Source organism: Euleptes europaea, chromosome 4 (assembly GCF_029931775.1).
Source record: "Euleptes europaea isolate rEulEur1 chromosome 4, rEulEur1.hap1, whole genome shotgun sequence".
Taxonomy (NCBI): domain Eukaryota; kingdom Metazoa; phylum Chordata; class Lepidosauria; order Squamata; family Sphaerodactylidae; genus Euleptes; species Euleptes europaea.
In genome coordinates, this window is record NC_079315.1 from 47,787,540 (window position 1) to 47,806,531 (window position 18,992).

At 48.2% G+C, this 18,992-nt stretch overlaps 1 protein-coding gene across 1 annotated transcript in view; it reads right to left on the bottom strand.

The window, feature by feature from the left end:
• Positions 1-15,423: 15,423 nt before the first annotated feature.
• The window catches only part of DMRT1 (doublesex and mab-3 related transcription factor 1), an 88,878-nt gene continuing 85,309 nt past the window's right edge, over positions 15,424-18,992 (bottom strand). The window contains exon 7 of the mRNA XM_056848976.1: positions 15,424-15,578. Within this exon, the coding sequence (XP_056704954.1) occupies positions 15,424-15,578 (155 nt within the window). The remainder of the gene's footprint in view (positions 15,579-18,992) is intronic.

Genomic DNA, 18,992 nt, shown 5'->3' on the forward strand with positions numbered 1-18,992 from the left:
CCTGCCTCTGCGGCGCCCGCCCGCCACGCCACGCCACGCCCCTTCTTCCCGGGGGCGGAGCTTCAGCCCCCCCCCCCCCGACGGCCTCCCTCCCTCCCTCCCTCCCGTTCCTGGAGGTGCTGGGACTCGCCCCGGGCGCCGCCTTCTTCGCCCAAGACAGCTCCTGGGAGGCCGGAGCGGGGCAGAGCGCGTTGGAAGAGGGAAGGGCGCAACGGGCCGGGGCTCCCCTCCCTTCCTCTTCTCGCAGCGGTCCCGTTCAGGCCTCGGGGGGGACGCGCTCGCCCCCCTCTCCCTTCATCCCCCTTCGGGCCAACGCGGGTCCCCAACTCGCCGGCGTGCGCAGAAAGCCCCGCTGGCGCCGGGAGGCCCCGCTCGGACTTGCCAGGACTTTTGCACGCCCGGGTAGCGCCGCTTGGAGCCGGACTTGGTGCGCAGCCCGCGCGCCCCGCCCGCCAGACGGCCGCCCGCCCGCTGCGGGGCCTGGAGCGCCCGGGCCAGGGAGAGGCCGGGACGCCATTGGCTGCGCTCCTCGCTCCTCTCAAACTTTGCGACGGAGCGATTGGTGGAGGCGCGAAGAGGGGCGGCATCAAGCCGTTCTCCGCTCCCTCCTCCTCGCGCCCCAGCCCTGTGCGGCGAGGGGGCTGCCAAGGCCCTCGGAGAGCGCTGCGTGGCCAGGAGAATCCGGAGTCGGATGCTCCCAGTTAGCGTCAGAATGCCCCGCTTGGCAAACGAGGAAGAGCCCTGAAGGCAGAAAAGGCGTGTCTCTGAAGCCAGGGGAAACGCTCAGTCGCGCCACTCCTGTACCTCCATTCAGTGACTTGGTCATAATCCTGCTGGTTGCTAAGGGGCTTCTCTCGTTTGCAGGATGAGTTCCTAAGCATCCTTTGCACGCTAAAGTCTGTTTCTTGCAAGGTCGCATTCTTTATAAAGGCCCAAGCATGGGACGGGGCGGGGAAATTCATTCTCTCTCATTCTCTCTCTCTCTGTGTGTGTAACCCGTGACCCTGATAGTGTCTATTTATGTCATTTTGGAAATAAAATGTTCGCACGCGCCCCTTCCATGTCTCACGAGAAGGAATCGAGAGGTGAAATCTCCTTGCAGCAAGTCCAGAGAAACGATGCTTTCGGCTATGGAAATTCTGATGCACAGAAATCCTTGTCCAAAGTCACAATAACTCAGTTGCTCAGTTTGTAAGGAAGGCAAGGACGAATGTGAAATTGTGCAATGGAAACACAGCAATAATCACACACACAGCGGCGTTCTACGAGGATTTGCTAGGCGGGTACAAAAGAGATCTCCTTCGGAGACGTGTTTTAGAGACCTTTCAGCAGGGAGAGGTGTGACTGCAGCCGATTCGGGGTGGGAGAGGGTCCAGTTCTCAAAAACGGCTCTGTTAGGAAAACAGTGGATTTGCTCTGATGTGGAAAAGCAATTTTTTAAAAACCAAAGGACGATTCAACATCCCCCCTCCTTTTGATCCAGTCTTGTCTGAATTCTCCCCCCACCCCTTTCGTTCGGTTTAACTCAAAAGTTTTGTTTTGTTTTAGAAGAAAACTGCAACAGAGGGGGAGAAGCTTAGAGGAGGAATCGTCCTGGTGGTGACCTTGTAAGCTTCGAAAACTTATTTCTTATTTTGAAATTACAACAATTAGCAAAGGAGGCAAGGTCTGTTTTGTGCCGGTAACCCAGAGGCAGGTAATCCAAAAGACCTGGTCAGGGAAGGAAAGGGAGAGCCCCGCAGAGAAGTGCCCGCTCTCACCGCTGGCAGAGGCGGCCCTGCCCGGTTGACATTCTGCCCAGAGCTGTTTGGAGGCAGGCGGGGCGACTCGCGTTTGAAAATAAATGCTTTGTGGGGAGGGTAAAATAATCACTCGAAAGAAAGAAAGGCGCTGCAGCAAGAAAGCAGCCGGACACCTGAATCGGCTCTCAAGAAACCAGACCCTTTACAAAAAAAAGCCACTGATGACAGGAAGGGGTCATATTTGGGCACAGGGAGAAATAGGAAAATTACATCCTAGGAAAGCAGTTTATCGTGAACTGAGAGAGAGAGAAAGAGAGAGAGCGCATCCCCGCTTGGAGCTCTCCTTTCTGCCCAGCACCAGCCAGAATGAGGCCTGGGAGATGCCCTCTGCGCCCAGGGTCCGAAGGGAGCAGGGAAGCCCCGGAGCGTCTGGCCGGCTTCCTCGCCCGGTGGCGACGGGCATTCAAAGGCCTTCTTGAGAAATGAAGCGGGGGGCGGGGCGGGGTGGGGGCTCTTCTCCCGTTTGCGCCCATCGCCCCCTTTCCCTCCCCTTGGGCTGGGAATTGCTTTCCAGGCCCCGGTATTTGACAACATCTCCCCATCGGGCCCGGTCTGTATTGGTGTCCCCTGCCGGGGCGCCTATTGTAACCCAACACCTGACCAGAGCCGGTCCCATTGCTGCGGGCAGAAAGGGTTCAGTCAAGCGCGTAATGGGCTCCCAGCAGAAAGCCTTTCAGCGGCGGGGCCCGCGGTGAGCTGCGCCACATGAACTCCGTTGCCAGGGCGGTTAAGCTCTTAATTGGGGGGGGGGGGAGAAACAGATCATCCTCCCCGTGGGCGAGGAGGCCAGCTCCAGGTGCCTCGGCCGGGGCGGCGGGGAGAGGCGGGCAGAATGGCTGGCCGGGGGCCCGGCATATGGTCCCAATCAGGGGGCGAGCGGGGGCGCGCTCCCAGGGCGGCGGGCGGCTGGAGAGGCCGGCGGGAAAGCGCCCTGCAAGCCAGCCCTCTCGCCCGGCCCGGGACGGAAACGTGTCGGCCGTTCTCACGGTTGTTTTAACAAGCCGATGACCCAGCCCATAATGGGACCCCTTCGGGGGAGCCCCGGCGACAGTCATGAAAGGAGGCCAGACAAAGGCCCGGGGAAGGGGAGGCGTCCCGAAGCTCTTCGCAGAGCCGGGCTTTTGTGGGCGACCCGCCGGCGCTTGGCTCGCTTGCTCGGGGCGGCTCCTGCCAACCTCAGGGCTGGGTGTCCATTTCGGATCCGTTTCCAAATGCGCGAAGCGGTATAGTTTAAAGAACCACGGTGCGGGGTGGGGGGTGGGGAGGGACTCTTTAATTTGATAATTAATTGAAGACTTAATTCTGAATAAACTTGCCTAAGGTTGCGCTGCAGGCTCCACCGACTTTCATAAATCTTAAAAGCAAAACATCGTTCTGAGACGGGGCCTGATCTTCCTGTGGAACCTGGTAGTCACATCTTACTCCCAAATAGTGGCTCTTGAATCAGGATTAACAGGTTTCTGGACTTGGAATCGAGAGGATACATTTGTACTCGACGCCGATTAATACAAAGAAAAGACCACCGGGCTGTAGTTCTCACAATCAGCATGTTAAGATCCCAGTGTCGCCCACGTGTAGAATTTCTATCTTTGTTAACCACTCCTGATCGAGAGTTTTCAGCACATAGCTGAAGGCTGCAATCTTACGAGGATTTAAGTGAATGTTAGTCCCCAAAACGCGTCTGGGATCGAGGGTGGAAGACTAAATAAAGTGCGAGAAGGGCTCCCGGCCGTGCAGCCTGATCTTATAGCACGAAGCCATGCGCGTCGCAGTAAGATCCACTAATTTTACCTCTAAGCGCTTACTAGGCTTAAAAATGCCACTGATTATTTGGACTGCAGTTACTTTGTTCGTTTGACTTAATAGCGGTTATCCAGATCTCCTTAGATGTAAGTCCTATTGATACAAGCGGTAACTACTGCGCAACTTGTTAGGAGCAGCTGACCGGTTAGGTTTGGTTTTTAACCGGGTTATTTTAGAACTAGCCCCGGGGTGCTCTCCCCAGCCTTGAAGTCTGAACAGACGTCCAAGAGGCCCGCGTTACTTCATTTTGTCCAAACAGTGTTGCCTGTCCGCTGATTGGCCGGTTCGACGGGCATTTCTCAAGGGAGAAGATAAGTGGGGGGGGGGGGGACCGCACCGGCCACGGGGAGGGCCTCAGCTAGAGTCCGCCCTCCTCGCACTCGGAAGGAACCACTGGTTGAGGTGCATAGGGCAGATTTTTCAAATGTTTCAACCCGCACACACCAGAGTTGATTTAATCTGGAGAAGGAATGAGCTCCAGCAAGTGCCGTGGGCACACTTGGAAAATGAATGAATAAAGGTCACTGATTACCAGTCATTCATAAATATTGGATGACACTTTCCTTGTTCAGGTTAACTCCCCGCCCCCTTTCATAGTCGTTTCTAGGATGCCTGGGTCAGATCCTTTTCACAAACGTAACCTGATTACTTGTTGCTATTTAAACAGGGTAGGTCTTTGTTACTCATTCACAGGGTAGCTGTGTTACCTGTTTATTTAGAGAATGTACATGCATTTTTATATGAGTTATTCTGTTGCAGAAACGCAAACAAAGAGTTTTGTTTAGAAGCAAATGAAAAAAATTCAGCAGGAATTGTGCGGCATGTTTACTTGAAAGGGAGTTACACTGAACTAAATGGGACTTACTCACAGGTAATTTGCAAAGGACGGCAGCCTTATGCAGTTTGTGCTTGGGGAAGAGAGCGCCCAAACTAGGCATTTGTAATAATAATGTCGATTATTTCACAGCGCTTTAAAACGAAGCCATGTAGAAAAAGTTCGGGCATGCGCTTAATTCTTTCCCGTTGATTTCCGTAGGACTTGGGAGTGTTTGGCTGGATGGTGCCGGAAGAAATGGTTGCAATTCACGAATAATGTGTGCTGCAGGTGCAAGTAGAATCGGGCCCCAGAAAACGTCTTCCCCCGCCTCCTTCCAAAACCCAAGTTCTGCAGATGGGATCGTTGTTGTGCGGGTTGTCGTTCACTAAACCGGCCGGCCGAAACCTTTCCACGTTGGATCGGCTCCCTCCTTCTTCTAGAGACCTTTTTTCTTTTCTTTTTAAAAGGAAACTCTACCTGACTCTCGCCTTGGTTAGGCAACCTGCTAAGGGGACAGTTCGCTAGCAGATCCTCGTTATACTTTTATAAAGAGGCCGTGTGACTGATGAGGAGATGCTTCGGGCTTGATCGCTCTTTTGAAGCTGTATATTTGCCTTGGAGGAGGGGTGGGGTGTGTGGGAAATACATAGAACTCTAGAGGCCCTGAGGAAGGAGGGGGGGCATCTAACCCTGCCTCACCTCCTCAGTCACTGCAAGATGTATCGGCGCTAAGAAATCAATGATGAGCCCAGAACGGACGGGCCCAGCGGTGGCTGGAAAATGCGAGTCCTGACGCCAAACTCCGAGACCGCCAGGGCGGCTTTTGCAAGGGGCATTTCCTGTCGTCGTCGAAGACAGAAGGCGACAGGGAAGTTTCAGTTGGGCAGCCTCTCAGGATTCAGCTGGGATTCACTCCCCTCCCTGGCTCCCTCCTAGACGAGGCCGGGTCTCTATTGCTTAGTCAAAGGCCCCTCGCGAGTTGCGAGGGAGCTAATTGGAGAGCCTTAGAAAAATGCCTCCCATTAAGACGTGAAGCCGACAGAATAGGCGACCCGCTGATACTTCACAGCAGAACCTGCTGGGGGGGAAACAAATCTCTTGGCAAACTGATGTGAAATTGACAAAACCAGTTCGGGTGAGGGGAGGGGAAAGAGGCTGACGTGAAATTGACAAAACCATCGCGGACACGGAGCTAAACATCAGGAGGCTGATCTGATGTTAAGGGCAAAGGGTCTCTTCAGTATTTTATTGGCTTTTCGCATTCTTCACACCCCGACTGCTCCCGATCAGTCCCTGCAGTAAATGAGCTGACATTTTACCACTACTGCATAGCCCTGAAACATAATGGGGAAGGGGTATGCACAGGGCAGGGCAGTAGGGCCGGGCATGACAGTATCTTAACCCTCCTTGGGAGTCCTCTGGCGTCAGGATTACTAGGCATTCTGGACGTGCCCAGAAATGAATTACACCAGTGGAGAAGGAAGTTTTAAAGTTTAGGACTCTTCTCCTTTCACTGGGAATCTAAACAAGCCTCCCTGAAATCACTGAAACAACCATGGAAGGAAGCGAAGTTGAGCTTCGTTTCAGTGCTACATTGCAAATGATGCGGTTGCCTTAAAATTGGTGAATACAGATAAAGTTCTTCTGATTTGGCAGATCCTCTTGGGTATCTGACGCCTTTTGTTGCTCATTTCAGAGGTAGGAGAGCCCTTGTTAACTGGATGTCGCTACTGAACTCAAGGTTCCACCTTTGCATTATAGAATTAAAAAACCAACATATCTGTCTTACCTAACTAATACACATCAGTTTCTATATTGATGGAAGTCTATTTCATTTATACTCTTCCTTTCTCACTGAGACTAGAAGCAGAATACATTATTAAAAACAATGCAATAAGAGGAGCCCAACATTTTCAACCAAAGATGCAATAAAACTAGGCTACAACGTTAGATAACTTTGTGCTGGTGAAGCAGCCTCAATTCCAGTGACTTGGGGAAGTGGAACAACATTAGTGGCCAGTAGCACCCATGAGCCCAGTAACATTTTACAGGGTAAGTCAAAGCTCACTTCCTCAGATATGGGGATGTGATTACTTGGCAGTTTGCATATGCTCTGAAGCACTTTGCTGCACATATTTCAGGCCTGTGCATTGCCATAAAAAATGGGTCCAAGAATGAGATTTAGTGATACAGCTGCAAGCAAAACCACCCATTCTTTGGAAAGGAGCTCACACAGGAATGTGAGGCTACAAAGACATCAACTGGCACCAATTTTCCAATCCACAGCTACTTGTATGTTTGAGATTTCAACTGTCCTGAAAATAACCCATCCTTCCAAAAAGAATGCATTTAGTGGAAGCAGTGTATAAGGCTGTCACCTCACCTGCTGAAGGGCTGAGGTGACATGTCCTGTTGCCAAGAGTGTCTGCATATGCAAAGAAAAAGGATCAGGACAACTTGCAACAGGAATTTTATCCCAAGTTCTACATGGTAAGCGGCTTGTATGAACCTGGTTGGCCACTGTGTGAACAGACTGCTGGACTTGATGGGCCTTGTCCAGCATGGCTTTTCCCATGTTCTTATGTTTCCAGGATTTTCTTTCCAGAATAACAACAGATCTGTTGGGTTATACTGGCCAGAGTTGCTCATAAAAAAAAGGTAAAGGTAAAGGTCCCCAGTGCAAGCACTGGGTCATTCCTGACCCATGGGGTGACGTCACATCCCGACGTTTCCAAGGCAGACTTTGTTTGCAGGGTGGTTTGCCAGTGCCTTCCCCAGTCATCTTCCCTTTACCCCTAGCAAGCTGGGTACTCATTTCACCGACCTCGGAAGGATGGAAGGCTAAGTCAACCTTGAGCCGGCTGAAACCGACTTCCGTCGGGATCGAACTCAGGTCGTGAGCAGAGCATTTGACTGCAGTACTGCAGCTTAACATTCTGAGCCACGGGGCTCCTAGAGTTGCTCATACATAAGGGAAAACAATTCGCAGTTGAGGTTGGCCTCAAAATCCACATATCCAAAAATTGCTAAACACATCGAGACCAACAATGAGAAATCATTTAAATACATTAGGAGAAGGAAACCAGCTAGGGAAGCAGTTGGACCTTTGGATGACGATGAGAGTAAAGGAACAATAAGGGAGGATAAAGCGATTGCTGAGAAACTAAATGAATTCTTCTCATCTGTCTTCACTTTTGAAGATATAGGGCAGATACCTTCTCCTGAACAGAGGTTTTGGGGAGGGGAGAATGAGGAACTGGGGCAAATAGTGGTAACAAGGCAGAAAGACCTAGAACGTCTAGGCAAACTGCCAACTAACAAGTCACAGAGACCAGATGGTATTCATCTTAAGAGTTCTTCAAGAACTCAAATGGGAAATTGCTGAACTTCTAACAATGATATGTACCATGTACCAGAGGATTGGAGAATGGCCAATGTAACACCCAATTATAAAAGAAGGTTCCAGGGGGGAACCAGGAAATTAAAGACCAGTTAGCTTAATGTCTGTTCCAAGTAAATTGATGGAAAGCATTATTAAAGATAGCATTATCAAGCATATAGAAGGGTGAGCAAAACCCAACATGGCTTCTGTAAAGGTAGGTCCTGTCTCACTAACCTTTTAGAGATTTTTGAAAGTGACAGTAAGCACATGGACAGGAATGAGCCTGTGGACAATGTGTATTTGGATTTCTAATTATTGACAAAGTCCCCCACCAAAGACTGCTAAGCAAACTTCATAGACATGGGATAAGAGGACAATTCCTCTTATGGATTGAGAGCTGGCTGAAAAATAGGAAGCAGAGAGTAGGAATCAATGGTCAGTTCTCACAACGGAGGGATTCGAGTAGTGGGGTCTCTCAGGGATCTGTGTTGGGACCGGTGCTTTTCAACCTGTTCACCAGTGACCTGGAGTTGGGGGTGAACAGCAAGGTGGCCAAGTTTGCAGATGACACCAAATTAGTTAGGGTGGTTAAAACAAAATCGGACTGTGAAGAGCTCCAAAAGGATCTCTTCAAACTGGAGGAATGGGCATTAAAACGGCAAATGCAATTAAATGTGAGCAAGTGTAAAGTGATGCATATTGGGGCAAAAAATCCCAACTTGACATATACACTGATGGGATCAGTGCTGACAGCGACAGACCGGGAAAGGGATCTTGGGGTGGTAGTGGATCACTCGATGAAGATGTCAACCCAGTGTGCCGCTGCTGTGAAAAAGGCAAATCCCATGCTGGCCATAATTAGACAAGGAATAGAGAATAAAACTGCTGCTATCATACTGCCCTTGTACAAATCTATCGTGAGACCACACCTGGAATACTGTGTACAGTTCTGGTCACCACACCTAAAAAAAGGATATTGCAGAGCTTGAGAAGGTGCAGAAAATAGCAACCAAAATGTTCAGGGCTGTTTTGCTTGGAAAGAAGGTGGTTAAGGGGAGACATGATAGAAGTTTTTGCATGGTATGGAAAGAGTGGACAGGGAGAAGCTTTTCTCCCTCTCTTATAATACTAGAATGTGGAGCCATCCACCTTGGAAAGGAGGTGGTTAAGGGGAGACATTATGTCTGTTCAGACAAGGACATGACGGCCTTTCAGAAGATGGGAGAAGTGAAGAAGAGCTAAGCTCCAGGAGATTGATGCACAGGTCCCATTCCTCCCAGTTCATATGCCCTGGACATAGAGATCCTCCACCGTGGCACTTCAGCCTTCGTTTGACGCATTGGTGAATACCGGAACAGGGTCTTCATGCAGGTATGGAAGACCTCTGGTGAGGATTTGTGACTTGGACCACCATAGCAGGGTCCTTCTTACCTTGGTGGTCAGATTGATGGATTCGTCCACCTTGTGGGTTATCAGCATTTGGTAGGGTCTTAAGAGCCATTGAAGGGGCCTTGCATGAAAACAGGCCCAGCGAACAGCTGGAAAACAGGAGATCATTAAGCCCTGGAGCCAAGCCATTGCCATGACTTTCACCTTTGTTGCTCTGGCTGTGGCCTTGGCAAGGATGGCCAGCTTTTTTGCCTTTTCTTCTGGGAGGAAGAGGGAGTTGATGGTAGAATCTATGACAACACCTAGGTGTTGGAGTCTTTGAAGTAGCTTGAGGTGGCTCTTTGCTGAGTATCAGGTAGCCGTGATCTTGAAGCACTGTGATGACATGGGCCATGTAATCTCTTGATAACCGAGGAGACGGTGCACAGATGAGGATATCGTCTCAGTAAGGATGCAACAGTATTCCTTCCTTTCTTAGACTTGCCATGATGGTGATCAGAGTCTTCAAAAACCCTGGGGGCAGAGGCCAACCCGAATGGAAGGACCTTGATCTGGTAGTGGTAGTTCATGTATGCAAAGCAAAGAAATCTGTGGTGGGATGGGTGAATGGGTATATGCAGATAAGCTTCTGTGAGATGGATGGATGTCATGAACATCTTTGGCCTGAGGGCCTCCACGACAGACCGGAGAGTTTCCATTCTGAACGGCTTTGGAGGAATGTGGCGGTTCACATACTTGAGATCTAAAATGGCCCTCCAGTCTCCCGATCTCTTCGGGACTGTGAAAAAGATGGAATAAATGTCTTTTGAGATCTCCTGAGTGGGAACTGGTTCTATTGCTCCAATTAGTAGAAGGTGATTTATGGTGTCCAGCGTTCTCACATGCTTTTCCTGATGACGAGCTATTGGGGATGGCACAAAGTGATCTAGAGGGATTCGGGAAAATTCTATCAGATCGCCTTGCTGAACTACCTGGAGGCCCAGGCTTCGGACTGAGAGAGAAGCCATTGAGAGGCAAATTATTGTAGTCGACCTCCCACCAGCTGAGACCTGGTGTCATTGCTTAGAGGCTTTGTTGGACTTGTCCTGTTTGTCAGATCAGAAGAACTGCTGGTTGTTTCTGCCTCCCAGCCCAAAGCGATGGAAGGCTCCTCTGGCATTCCATGAAGACCGTCTGTGATCTGAACGAAACCTGGGTAGCGTGTGTGAGGACTGAAAGGAATGAAATGATTGAGGGTACCTGCTGTCTCTTCTGTTGTACTTGGGCATCACTCGCTTTTGTCCCAGGACTCCGTTAACATACCATCTAGCCTTTCTCTGACGAGCTTGTCTCCTTGGTAAGGATAAGCAAGTAACATGAACTTAGATCTGAAACTTGCCTGCCAAGACCTTAACCAGAGGGCTCTCCTGATGACGGTGTTTGAGGCTGCAGCGCGAGCTGAAAAGGCATCTAGAGAGGCATTGGCTAGAAAGGAAGAGGCTTTTAGGACTCTGGATTAACCCTCTGCTACTCTCTTGTTTGGATTTGGAATTAACTGAATTAGTTCCTTAATCCATAATTGCTGCAGTAGTATTAGCCTGAATGGCAAGAGCAGAGTCTTCGTAGACTTAACGTGAATAAAAAAATTTTTTTTTATCCAACTGATCACGGATGAATCCCATACTGTTCTCCAAGACCAGCTCATTAGATTGTAAAGCTGCCACGGGGGCATTTAAAACAGACAGCTTTAACAGGGCCATTGCATAAGGAGCCAGTTCATACAGTTTCCTGGTGCTAGGAGAAAACTGTCTATTGGAAGTTGGGCTAACCCACTCATCCTTAATAACTCTTTCAAAATGTTCTGGCAGAGGAACCGTTAGGTTCTGAATATAATACTGAAGGAAGTATTCCTTCTTTCCCTTTCTGTTGGCCTTAGGTTTTGGCTCACTAGGTTTCGGCTCACTAGGTGGGGCGGATTCATCTGAGAGGTCCAGGGCAAAAAGGGCCTTTGACAGAAGAGACTGAAAATCATCTGGCGAAAACAGCCTTGGATGCTGTTCTTCCACTAAAGGAGTCTCCTCATCAGATACAAATCCCCCCTCTTCCGTCTTCCTCCTTAGACTCCAAGTCAAGGGAGACAAAATCATCCATGCTTTGGTTATCTGGAACAGTGAATAAGGATTTTCTCTCCGCCTTAGTGGGTCAAGGTCTTCCCTGGAGCATATGGCTACAGCAGGGTGCCTCATGGAGTCAGCAGAAGCCTGGGACTGAATGGGGGAGTGAGCCTGGGAAGGGTATTCCCCAGAGGAGGTTTGGAGAACAGCATAGCCTTAATAGCCTGCAACTGGTCTTTAGAAATTTCAGAGGCCTCCTTGCGAGTAAGCAACTTGGTACTTACATTTTCGTCACTACAGAGAGAAACCTTGTCCTCAGGGCAATTGCTGTCTGCAAGAACGGAGGAACACTCCCCTTTGGTCAGCTTAGCGGAGCGGGAGCCGCCAGGGACCGAGGCGCTGGCTTTTACAAGCGTGCACTTGAGTTTCCCGCCCTTTTTGCCAGCTGGTGTGAGACACGGCTTTTTGGGTTCCTCTCCCGACTCTGCCCGATCCAGCTCCATCCGCTCGCTGGAATGGGTCTCAGAAGGCTCCCCTTCACTCCCCTGGGGGTGAAGAGCCGAATCGTGGTCGCCATCGGAGAGGAAGCCGGCGTCCTCTCCCTTGGGATTAGGTGCAGCAGCCATTTTGTAGGTCATCTTTCTATTTCCCAGGAGAAGGAAAAAGGAGGAACAGGGAGACCAGATGCAAAGAGAGAAAAACGAATAAGTCACACAGAAGGCAGAGGAAAGACAGGAATGGAGTAGGAAGGTGTTTAAGAAGCATAGAGAGAACAGGATAGGAAAAAAACACTGAGAATGCAACAGCTAATCTGCTACGGTGCTCTCCCCTGCAAGGCAGGAGAAAAAACTGGAACCATCGGGGGATTCACGTCACCAGATAGGAAGTGCAAACATTTACATCCTGCCTCCCCAAGCTACAGACGAGAATCACCCGAGCTTTCAAGATGCCCCCTCCTCAGAGTGGCAAAAAAGATGGCAACCCTATCCATTTACATGATAATCTTAACTTTGACAGTATATAAATGGATCAATGTAGGAAATCCACAGTAAAGCTTCCTTTGGCCCAACAATTTTTCCTGAGTCCTCCACAAGGCTTTTTAAGACGTTTCCACCCTGCCAAATGCTACATTTCCCATGTTAGGATAGGTGATGAAGAATTTGGCCCTGTTGTTTTGCAGGGAGGTGTTGTTTAGAAGAGCATTTTGTTTATTGATGTTTTATTGTTGTGCTTGAGTTCATGCATAGGTACTGGGTAATTTGTAAGCTGTCTTGGACCCTCTTAGGAAGAAAAATGCAGAGCAACTGTATTTAAGTAAATAAAAGTCTGTTACCCCATCTGATGCTTTTTTGTGCCTTGGTTTGAAACTAATAGCAGAAAGAGGAGAGGAACAAATCCAAAACTGTAACCTCATCTAGGACTCATGTTCTTGAAGCTGTTGATTCACCATTAAGTTGAAGTACACTGAAGTAAGTTGAAGTGCACTGTGGCCAGCACCCTCTGTGCACTATTATGCATTTGCATCCCCCAGCTGCTTAGTGGACAATCGGCACCCAATTTTCTGAACTGTTGCTGACTGGAGGACTATGTAAGGCTACCCAGTTGTCTCTGCATCAGTGAACTGGGATGGAGACAGCATCTTCCAGCGGCTGGAGGGGGCCATGGACCTTGCATGCCTAGGCTCTTCTCCACTTAGCCCCTTCCCCCATTTTTTTCCCTTTGTTGCCAACTGAACACTGGAATACACATCATCCAAGAAATTTGCTTGCTTGCATACCTTCACAGAAGTCAATCTCGGTTTTGTCTCTGTCCTCCATTTGTACAATGAGACTCTTATTACCTACTTCACATGTGATGAATGACTTTAGGAATACAAAAAGCATCCTGGGCATATACTAAATAGTCTGGGCCACATGAAGTAGATTAAATTGGCCTTTGCTTAGGTACTTCCATTTATCTGGATCATTAAAGAGGTAGACTAAGAAAGTGTACCCAAAAAACAATTTTAAAGGACTGGATTAAGATTTTTAAAAATGTTCATATAAGAAAAGGGTACTTACATACTGAATCAGACAGAATTTTGTGATGCACACAATTTGTAATTTATTTAATATCTAGTGCTTTGTTTACTACAGTGAGTTTTTTACCATTTTTCCCTGGCTTCTTCCTTTGCAGGTCAGAACACACTGGCTGGGAACGCCAAAACTGCCTTCATGAGTTACTACATATGAGCAGTAGTCTTGGCGTCATACAGATTTTACTCATGGGTGCAAATTCTGAGAAAGGGGAGGCTCAGAAAATGTTGCCCCTAATAGCAAAACGGCCACCCTTCCAAGATTAATCCCAGAAGTACTGATGCAGCAGGAAGTCTACCAACAATCAGATGCACAAGCTCACCTACCCATGCAATGCAAAGGGCTTGCCAGCCCACTCTGGCCAGTCTAGTCTTGGAGGGGTGCAGTGTATTCTGTATAGCAATATCCGAGTGGCAAAATGTCAGCTTTGGTGATTACAGAGCAGAAGCCATCCACCATTCTCAACATCTGTTTGCCTTGTTACCAGGGTGGGGTGGGGGTGAGAGGGGAATGTACTGGCTTCAAGCCTCCCCAATAAATCAGGGACTAGATTTCAACAACCATTTAGAAATTACATGAGAGACAGGAGCAACGAATCCCATCTCCCAGCTGCAAGTGCCTCTTCTACTGCAGAGCAAGGTCCCCTCCAGCCAGTATTATTCTTGAGCTGCCCTCTGCTCCAGCTGCGCTTTTGTCACAATGGCAATAGCGCCGGCAGCAGGGCATCCAACTGCAGTAGCAAGCTGACAAGTGTGATAAAATGATCTTCCTTAACTAAACTCGTAAAGCACTGGGCAATAAAACTCAATCTTCTGTAAAATCCAATTAAGTCATTATCTGACTGATTGTATCTTTAATTGAAAACAGAAGTGACAGTAAATTTCTGTGATATATCAGGATCAATCGATACCGCTATACGATTCAGCCCCAAGAAGTGATTTATAATGTCAAACCCATATAGGTAACTCCACATTATTCTCTCTAAAACCACTGGTGGATGAAATTAAGAGTAAGTGCATTTAATAAAAAACAAGATGGTCAGGTTATTGATTACAACAGAGGGGGTGAAATCAAATAGATGTTTTCAAAGCACAGAGTGAAGAAAATACAAGTAATTTCTCCCCCCCCCCTTTAATACAGCTCACCAACTATACACACAAGAATATTTGGTCATCAATAACATTTTTATTTCAGGTACTGCTGCAACTACAGTGAACAATGAATATGTTTTTTTAAAGGCTGGTTTCATTTCAGGTTGGCTTCTGTAACCCAAGGAAAGTACATGCTAAGCAATTTTAAATACAATACTGCAAACCCATAGTAACTTTTTAGAAGATACTTTTCATATGAAGCTAGGATTTTAGCCTAATGCAAATAGATTACCTCATAAAATACAAAATTATATTAATTTTATGCTGCTGAGAGAAAACATGCCTGTTCAAAGACTAGCATCTTCCATAGAAACAAGCAACCATAAAGATAACTAATCACCGAAGTTTTTTCCCCTTAAAAAGCTATCATTCTTGGACGTATTTCCACTGCTGGGGTCTGTAAACCCTGGAGCTTTACATCTTCCTAGCATCCTTTGCTCTTCGGTAGCATCTTAAAATTTCTAAGTGAAAACATTTACTTTGTAGCAAGGAATTTATGAACCTTTATGTCAGTTCCTAAAATTGCTATTAAATCCAAAACTCTGTTTATCTTAATCTTGCCCTTTGCACTGCAGAAATCTTACACACACAACTTTAAGTATCTTAGCAGTTCATCTAACTGTGATTACATGTTATTGACAAAATATCATGTTTTTATACTACGATTATATCCAGTAATATTTGTTCAGTGTCCCTTTAATGGACAGTACAGAAACGGCTACAGCAATCTGCATGGCTCTGGTCCCTCGACTAGTGCAGCAATTTGATGTTCTGCACCCTCTGCAAGCATAAAGGGGATAAATGAAACATTTCTTTTCCAACAGTTACTTCAGCCTCAATCATCAAAAACAGCAAACACAACCAAACAAGAAGGCACTTCTCCAAGGGATCCAGGATTCACTCAGCATCGCTCATTCGCCATCTTCCAGGACAGCATTAACAGCGAATGTGCCAGAATCGGAGGTTGACTCACACTCCAGAACAGCTTTGGTGCTCTCATTGCTGATGGGAGAGCTGCTGGAAAGGGAAACCAAGCCAGAATCCTGACTACTGGGTGGCGAAAATACTGAGGAAGCAATGGAGAAAGGGGATGGGAAAAAGAAGAAAAACAAGTTGAAAGGGAAAAACGAGACAGCACCACAAACACACAAAACCATAGCAGATTCAGACCACAGAAGAATCACCGCCCCCCCCCCCTTCCCGGAAGTATCTCTTTCACTGCATGTGCAAATTGCTGCTGTCGAGGAAGCGATGTGTTCTCCATTTCTGGTACTTTGGGTTGCACATGTGGTAAGAGTCCCAATCCATATCTGGAGGATTCCCCTCCCCCAACCCAGCACCCATAGGTTTTGGCCCTTATTTCCTTCCACTAGGACACCCCTTTCCCAATTCCTACTGTATCTATGCTGGTCACTGGAGGTGCTCTATGACTGCTGCTTGTTCTCAGATCTTGGAATCATTGGTACTTAATGAAAATTGGGTCAGAAAAGGGTTTCTCTCTGGGCACACACAACTGTGATTTCTCCTGTCCCTGGAGATGAAAACAAAAATGCTCTGAAAGGCACCCCTGGCATTTCCAATGTAATCGGGGCAATCTATACAAGTCCATGTGTGAGCCAAGTGTCCAACTTGTTCAGCGATAAGAACCTTCAGCAAAGCTTGCAAGAAACCTTCATGTAGCCACTGAAGAAGTCAGGCAAGAACTAAGGAAGCAGCTCCATACTGAGAGCTGGCTCTTGAATTGTCTGCAAAATCATACTCGAATAGCACACAGACATTCTCACCAACATCAACACAGTTAATGATATACCTAGAGCATACTGCTTATCAAAACATATAGCAGAACAAGGAAGTGTTAAGATTTCAACACTATGGGTTACCACCTTTTTTTCCTGGCAAGGCTCCTGCACCTTTAATAGTTGTATAGCAAGCAGAAAATTCATACAGTTAAGGTATTTCTCAGTAATGGAATAGGTTCCCCAGCTGAATTTCAGCTTATCAGGTAACTGTTAAAGGTGTAGGAGCCTTGCCAGGAAAAAAAAGTAGCAACTGATGGCTTTACATCAGGGTTGAAGAACCTTTTTCCTGCCAAGGGCCATTTGCACATTTATAACATCTTTCAGGGGCCATACCAGGTGTAGATCTCCCGGTGGGGGGGGAGAGGCTAGGGTTGCCAGGTCTCCAGTCATCAACTGGAGGTTGGCAACCCCAGGGGAGGGCACACAGAGAAGGCCTGCAGGGCGCCCCCACTCCCCCCTCCCAGGCGGGAGGGCAGCCAGTGGTGGGCCCCAGCAAACAAGGTGCCAGGGGGGCGCAGCCTGCAGTCGATCAGCAAGGGAGGAAGGGAGGAAGGAAAACAGAGAAAGAGGAAAAGGGAGGGAGAGAGAGAGGGGGGGGAGAAAGAAAGAAAAGGACGAAGGGAAAGAAAGAAAAGGACGGAAGGAGACAAAGAAAGAGACAGAAACAGAGGGAGAAAGAGAGGGAGAGAAAGGAGAAAGAGTGACAGAAAAAGAGGAAGAAAGGAGAAAAGCCTCCCCACACGCTAGCCCGCGCGACCGGGCCCCAGCCTCCCCACCTCCCCTGCCCACACACACACACCCGGCGGCGCACGGAGCCCCGAGCAACTGGGCTCCAGTCTTCATGCCTTCCCCTCCCAGAGTCCATAAAAGCCCCCCCCCAGCCCGATCAGCTCCCGCATGCATGCTCTGCCGCCGGGAGCCGCCGGCCTCTTCCCCCCACCCAGCTTCTCAACAGCCGACAGGCAGCGAGAGGGGCTTACAATGTGCCATGGCGTTCCTGCATGCCGCGGCTGTAGGGGGCAGCCTTGGGGGAAGCGTCCCTCCCCCTCCCCTCTCGCTGACCAACAACCAACAGTCGGTGAGAGAAGGTCCAAAGGGCACTACAGCGCCCCTATAAGCCGTGGCCCCGGGAACCCTGCCGCCCTGCGCTCCACCCCTGCGGCAGGGTTCCCGGAGCTCCCGAGGGCCACAAAAAATGTCCTCGGGGGCCGCATACGGCCCCCGGGCCTGAGGTTCCCCATCCCTGCTTTACATACTGGCTCCTGTCACAAAACCACTCTGCAAGAGTCCCCAAATGATAACTGTCCCCACAGTCACTTGTTTTCTGGGACACATAGCACAAAGAGCTCTTCATAAACTGCAGAGAACTTGGAGCAGTAAAAAAAGCCTTTCACTGGGCTGGTACACCCATCCTCCCTGCAAAAATTTGAGAGAAGAAAAAAGTCTCTTTCATTTTGTACTGCACTTTGGAAAAATCAGCAATAATGATCTGGTACTCCTGCCGTCATCTTGTTTGTGGGCTTCCTAGAGGCATCTGGTTGGCCACTGTGTGAACAGACTGCTGGACTTGATGGGCCTTGGTCTGATCCAGCAGGGCCTTTCTTATGTTCTGCACTGCTTTGCTCATGACAAAAGGCTCAAGAGAGGAAAAGAACTTGTGACAACCAGATATAATCATTGGCTATAAGCCAAATTTGTGGATTCTTGCTGATCCCACATCATCAAGGTGGATGCAAATTTCCACATGGATTCATGGCTTGCCCTGGTGGGAGAAGATCCAAGCAGATCATACATACGACAAGAAGTTTTCACATATCCCCCTGAAGACATCTAAGTTGGTCACAGGGGAGCAGTTTTGTGCTTGAGACCACACTGCCAAGTTAACGTACATACAAGGTCCAAATAATTGGTGCCATGGGAAGAGCACATTAACTGAAACAAGACAGAAGAACTCTGTTTCCACAAAAATAAAAATAATGCAGAACCTCAAAATGGAAGCATTAAAGAATTTAAAAACAAATATAGTTCAAGAAATATTTGCAACATTTTCTTCTGTAATAGATACAAAAAGCAAAGCAAAAGGGTCTCTGACCTTGCACACCTTTGATGAGTCAAGATCCACCCACAGCACTCCCTTCCTGCCTAGTGTGGATGTAATTAAAGGGAAGCTGCAGTGGTAATTTCTCTCCTCATTAACTTCCTGATTGGTTTGAGGCTCAGAATTTCACCAGGCTGCTGTTTGTCACCAAACCCAAATGGCCAATCGTTAAGACTAATGTTTGTGTAACTAACTGCCAGCATCTGCCATGGCTTCTTGTACAACGATAATAGTGAAAGCGTAACATTCATGCTCCTGTGTTAATTCAGCATGTATTCATCAATAAGGAAATCTATGATGTAATTAGCAAAATGCATCGGTAGACAAGTGCTAGAGATTTGTAGAAAACTAAATCACAGGAGAAGCTGCATGAGTCTTTAATATGTTACCCACAGTACTTAGTCTATTTTCAATGTTTATAGTTTAGCAGAGAGTAGTGCCAGGCTAAGATCTTTTTGATCCAGAACAATTCACCTCCCCTTGACTTCATTGATTTAAAGTAGATGGATTTCACCTGGTGATTTCGAGCTATGGTGGATCTAATACAATCACTTACACGCAAGGGGTGGTGTTAATGTCTTGA